The sequence below is a fragment of the Heloderma suspectum genome, chromosome 6 (genome assembly GCF_057233095.1).
Source record: "Heloderma suspectum isolate Gila_16-S chromosome 6, 16-S_ref, whole genome shotgun sequence".
Taxonomy (NCBI): domain Eukaryota; kingdom Metazoa; phylum Chordata; class Lepidosauria; order Squamata; family Helodermatidae; genus Heloderma; species Heloderma suspectum.
The window spans coordinates 109,188,697-109,194,643 of record NC_139463.1 but is presented as its reverse complement, the minus strand read 5'-3'; the positions used below and the strand labels follow the sequence as shown (position 1 = coordinate 109,194,643).

Sequence of the window (5,947 nt, the reverse complement as noted above, 5' to 3'; positions counted from 1 at the left end):
GAGTGACACAGATAAATGTTTCCATGTTAAAGAAATTAAAGATAGAAAATGTTAATATCCCAGGAACCTCCTCCTCACCCCCCCCCCCAGTTTGTCTACCAAGAAAGTGGAGAAACGCTGAGCATAGATGAAGATGCTGGGACCAAAGAACAAGGTGACTACAGTGAGGTAGGAAGTGTAGATGTCCAGGGCTTTGCATCGCTGCTCAGGGGAGCTGATCTCACTAGATTGGACTACAAGGTCACCAAGATGATGAAGCGGCTGGTAGAGATGAAGCCTTGCTTCTGAGATTCCTCATAGCCATCTTCACATCCTTATTTCTTAAGGTGTAAATCAGAGGATTCAGCATGGGGGTGATGATGTTGTACAGGACAGAGACCAGCTTGTCTACTGAGAAAATGGAGAATGGCCGAGCATAGATGAAGATGCAGGGGCCAAAGAACAAGGTGACCACGGTGAGGTGGGAGGCACAGACATTGAGGGCTTTGCGTCGCCCTTCAGGGGAGCGGATCCTCACCAGGATGGTGGTATAAGAGGTCAGTAAGATAACAAAGCAGCTGGTAGAGATGAGGCCACTGTTGGAGACCATGAGGAGCTCAATGACGTAGGTGTCAGTGCAAGCCAGCTTGATGACTGGAGGGACATCACAGAAGAAGTTGTCCACTTGGTTGGGTCCACAGTAGGGCAGCCTCATGGTGAGGATGGTCTGGACTGTGGAGTGGATGAAGCCTCCAGTCCAAGAAGCTGCCACCAGCCAGCTACACAGTCGCCTGTTCATGATGTTGGGGTAGTGCAGAGGCTTGCAAATGGCCACATACCTGTCATAGGCCATGACAGTGAGAAGGAACATCTCGGCAGCACCCACAAAATGGAGGAAAAAGAGCTGGGCCATGCAGGCATCAAAGGCGATGCTCCTCTTCTCAGCCAAAAAGTCCATCAACATCTTGGGGGCTGTGATAGTGGAGTAGCAAAGGTCCAGGAAGGACAGGTTCCCCAGCAGGAAGTACATGGGTGTGCGTAGTCGAGGGTCAGACACCACCATCAGCATGATCAGGGTGTTTCCTATTATGGTGGCTGCATAGACCAGGAGGAAGACCACAAAGAGGGTGGCTTGGGACTGCCATGTTGGGGAAATGGCCGCCAAGAGGAATTCATTCACCCTTGTGTGGTTTCTTTTCAGGTCCTCCATTTTTTCTGCGAAGGTGAAAGAAACAGATACATTCCAGGGAACACAGTTTTCTCTCCTATTGTAATTTTCCCTCACTTCCAAATGAAGGGCATTAGTCACCCAGAGAGCATTTTCCCTTGAATGATCTGTGAACAGTATCTAGAATGGTTTTTGGAGAAAGGAAATTTTTTTATTCACATTGAGCCTTTAAAGATAATGTTGCCTCCAGCTAAATTATAATAAATCCAGGGTTGGATTCAGATTTAGTCTCACTTCAAGTAGACCCACTGAAATCAATGGGACTTCAGTTACTCATGACTAACTTAAGTCTCATTGATTTTAATGGGTCTACTTTAAGTATGATCAATTCTAGATCCCAACCGCTCTCTCGTGCCAGGATCCTGGAACCGTTGCATGCTCCATCTGCACAGTTAGTTCCATTGTTGGTCCTCAGATGCTTCTTCAGAAAGAAAAATCAGAGGCAAAATGTGTATGAGAAGCGAGAGAATTCCGAGGATTCAGAAAGAGAAGCAGGAAGAAATGGAAAGACACACATCCTTTTCAAAGATGTTTTTAGTTCAAAAAAGTTGTATACCACTTTTCAATTAAAAAAAGCCCAAAACAATTTGCAATGCAAAATCGTAATAAAGTACTATAAAGCCATCACTGAAACAATAAACCAATGATAAACATAAGAACATCTCAAGTAAAATAACTTGGGGTAGCTGACAATACTCGCTGTCAGGGAAATGCCTGGGCAAGCACTTGTGTCTTCAGTTGTTGGTGGAAACACTTCACGCAAAGAGTACTGGTGGGGAGCTCTAGCCTATGGAATAGATACAGCCCATGGAACCTCCCTACCTGGCCCACGGTCTCCCTTCTCATTCCCATTCCTGCCTGCCCCCTGCTCAGCTATTAGGCTTTTTAAGAGCCTCCAAAGTTGCCAATGCAGGGGTGAGAGGAGGCAGTTGGGTAGGGACAGGGAGAAAGAATGAGGAAAGAGGGACATAAATGAGAGAAGAGGGAACAGAAGAGGAGGGATTTTTTCCCTCTTCCTTACCCATTCCTTTTTCCTTGTGTATCATGTCTTTCTAGATATTAAACCTGTAGGTAGGGATTGGCTTGTGTTACTGATTCCTTGTTAACTGTTCTGGAAGCTTTTGTGGCTGAAGGAAAAGAAAAGAAAAATACTTTAAAGATGCAATCCTATGCAAGTTTAGACAGAAAACAGTTCTACAACTCCCAGCAGGCTGGGGAATGCTGGGAGTTGTAGGACTTTTTCCTGACCAAAAATGCATAGGATTGTACCCTACATAAGCAAAAACCCATTGGTAGCCTTATCTTGTCTCATCCCCCTTTAAAGCCATTGAAGTTGGTGGCCAATATCATATGGCAATAAGTCTTCAGTGATTTTCTTCTAAATGAAGCAAAGTAATCCAGGGAAGCGCTGAGCCCCTGGAATATCTCACTGCTTGAAGGGGGGTGAGAGTCACAGTATCTATTACTATTGACTAGTAGATACCCAATCTGTGGTTGATTGTAGCCCCCCTCCCCCCTAAAAATAACAGCACCCAATGTTGAAACAAGAAATTGTTTCAAGTGCCTATGTCATCTCCTTATAGGTATCAAAACATGATCAATACTGGGGTAACTCCACCAGTTAATCTGCCCCACATACCGAAAACTTTAAATTAAATGGAAAGCCTTGATAACTGCCATCTAAAATGGCAGTGGGCAGTGGGAAAAAAATAATTGGCACTTCTCTGATTGGAAACTTTGTAAGATCTGAATAGCTCTTGCAAACATGGTTTTCTCACAAATCATGAGCATGGTTTTCTCACAAATCAGTCCCACAGTGTGCAATGGGAGTGGGACTTACTCCCAGGAGTGTGTGCCTTGGATTGCAGTCTTGACGTAGTCCTACACTCATGCAGTACCAGGCTTGGCTTGACTTTTGAGAGGAGAGACAGATTCAAGTTGCATCAGAACCTTTTGTAATTCTGTTTGTTTTTCAGTATTGTCTGCTGGGGATGGGGGTGGACAGGAAACAGTTTCTGGAAGCAGTAGGACAGCTGGAGAATGCCTTAATAGTCCTGGCAAAGCTGTCCAGTATCTCCTTGGTTAAAGAGGTTGCCTGATTGGTAACAACAGCTGGCCTTTTGCATGGCCAAGAAACACCAGGCATAGTATATATTTCCCCACCCGCTGAGCTAAGGATGATGTAATCTAGGTGCCTTCCTATGAAGGGAACCTGCAGTTTGAGAAAGGCACACAGACAGAGGGTCCAAGCAGACATTACTTTAAATCCTTATCTAGCAGATTATCTGCCTGTCTGTCTGTCTGTCTGTTTTTCTCAAGAGAAGGTGCAGGACCTCCAATCAGGATTGGGACCTTGGCATGGAGATTGGCAGCATAGGAATCCAGATCAGCCCCCTGCTCCTACTCTAGAGTAAAAGAAAAAAAGAAAAGATTAGCTCCTAGTTACGTCTTTAAAGTAATGCCTGCTTTGGCCCAGAGAAACCTGATGATGTGAGCTAACTAGGGTGGCCACTTACACTTTGCCAACAATGAGGAGATGCATCAATGCAAAAGAGGACAAAAGAGGACACTGTTCTGCATAACCTTTGCAAATTTGTATGCGGAGGCACACATTTAGAAACAACAACTATAATTAAAATAAAACACAAGACATCTCACCATAGTGGAGAAGGCTGACCAGGTGATGCTCTGTCTACATTCCAGGTGCTTCCTCTTAGTGGACAGCCCCTGCTCTCTTCTTATGTCTCTTGGATGTAAATGAGGCTTGGACTGGAAAGCCCATGAAAGAGAGGGCACCTCGAAAGAGATGACTGTCCACTGCCAGCTCCCCAAACCAGAGGACTATAAAGTAGGACACCCTAGAGCTAACAGAGTTTTGGGGTGCAGGCTGATCTAGGACTTTTCCTATCGGTTGGAGTCTTCAAACTACACCCCCACCAATGCTCAACCTGAATCTCTCTAAATAAATACACATATTAAAAAACACACAACAAAACCCAACCAGAAGCCCTCAGGAGCTTCCTTCCAAAGGGAAGAAAACCCCTGTAAGCCTTCAACCCTGGAACTTCTCACTGTTTAGAGAAGTGGGTGGAGGTAACAAATACCTTTTCAGCCACTGTTGGTGTACTACACCTTCCCTCCCCCACCCCAAAGCAGTGGAGGCTGGTGACTCCGATGTCATTGGGCAGTGAATCCGCTCTGGGTTTCAGTCAGAGCCACTCAGAACTCTAAAGGAGCCACCTATGGTGTGATGCACCTTGGATAGCTCCTTTGGAGTTCTGACTGAAACACTGAGCAGATTCAAGACACCACTGACATGGGAGCCACCAGCCTCCACCGCCCAAAAGGCTTGTCAAAAAGCCACACAGGCTGTCCAGTTTCTGCAACAGGAGACTCTCCTCAAAAGAAATCTTCTTACGGAGTCTTTCTGCTTGCACTGAAGGTGTCCCTTCCTAACTTGGTGTCCTGCAGAGTTGTGTTAGATCTGCCCTGCTATAAAACTCAGGCTGTATTGATATTATGATGATGCAAGTATGTTTGTAGATGAAGGAGAAAAAACCCTAAAACTTTAGTGAATTGGTTTCATGCCCACCCTATTGGCCCTGTACATCCTGTCTGGTCTCTTCTCACTTACTCTGTTGCTACACCAAGAACGTCTCCTCACAGCTGATCACATCATGAAGGGAGAAACCATATTTTGGCATCACTCGAAGACTTTGAACTTCACCCCCACTCCCTTACGATAAAGCCGGCAAATGACAGCAATGATGAAATGACTTGTTGGTTTATCTCCTTAGATCTGGGAAAGGCAAACTGGAGCATTAAGGAGCCAGATACTTTGGTTGCAAAGGGAGTATCTTCCCAAAGTTACTGCTTCGATGTCCCCAGTGAGGCAGAGAAAGCAGACTTCAAGAACATGCCACCAAAACAAAGCAAATTTCCCTTGTGCCCATTGTGCATTTACTTGGCACCAAAGAAAGCCAACAGATTGGATTTGTATATTGCTATCACCCACTTGTTTTACACATTTGAACCTTTTTGTCAATGTTATGGTTACTAGTGAACAAACCCGGCTTTGCATGGGTTGGAACAGCCCTTAGACTAATACAGCAAAGATTTCAAGCAAACATGCACAGCTGTCAGAATCATATACATGATGCCTACCCCAGTTTAATGAAGCCATGCCCTAGGGATGGCCCCTGCCATGGTGCAGCCCTATAGCCTTCTGAGGAAGGGGTGTGCCCAGTCCATTCTCCTGATGGTGGACTGCCTCACAGCAGGGAGGAGGGGAAATGTGTATGTGAAGGATCCTGCTGGGACCTGCCCCAACCTCCCTGCAAGGTAGGACTGCTCCAGGACTGATTCTGTCTCCCTTTCCAAAAATAGGACCGGCCAAACCCAGCCTTCCAGTCCCCAAATACCCTGTAGCCATCTTCCTAAGCCAAGAGGCAGTAAAATTAGCACTGAGTTTATGCAGAGAGATCACACCAACTAAATGTTGGATAAACATTCATTAAGATCAAAATAAAAGGGGTAGAGAGAAAGGGAAGAACAGAAGTAGCAAGTTACACAAGAGGGTACAAAGCCAAATTTCTTAACTATATTTAGAGGGCTTTATGAAAGCACACCCAAGCAAAATAATAAAGCTGCCTGGCCTATCCTTACTAGCGATGTTAGAAAATTCCGCCACAGATCTCAGGGAGGCCGAATTCCAGTGAATTTGGCCCCCAGGAATCCATG

The 5,947-nt window shown here is 45.5% G+C and overlaps 1 protein-coding gene across 1 annotated transcript; it reads right to left on the bottom strand.

The window, feature by feature from the left end:
- Positions 1-241: 241 nt before the first annotated feature.
- Positions 242-1,189, bottom strand: LOC146342429 (olfactory receptor 4Q2-like). The gene has a single exon (XM_084807835.1). The coding sequence runs from the start codon at positions 1,187-1,189 to the stop codon at positions 242-244; it is 948 nt and encodes a 315-aa protein (XP_084663961.1).
- Between the last annotated feature and the right edge of the window lie 4,758 nt (positions 1,190-5,947).

Excerpts from the sequence above, each read along its gene's own strand:
- LOC146342429 (XM_084807835.1), bottom strand. The coding sequence starts at position 1,189 with ATGGAGGACCTGAAAAGAAACCACACAAGGGTGAATGAATTCCTCTTG.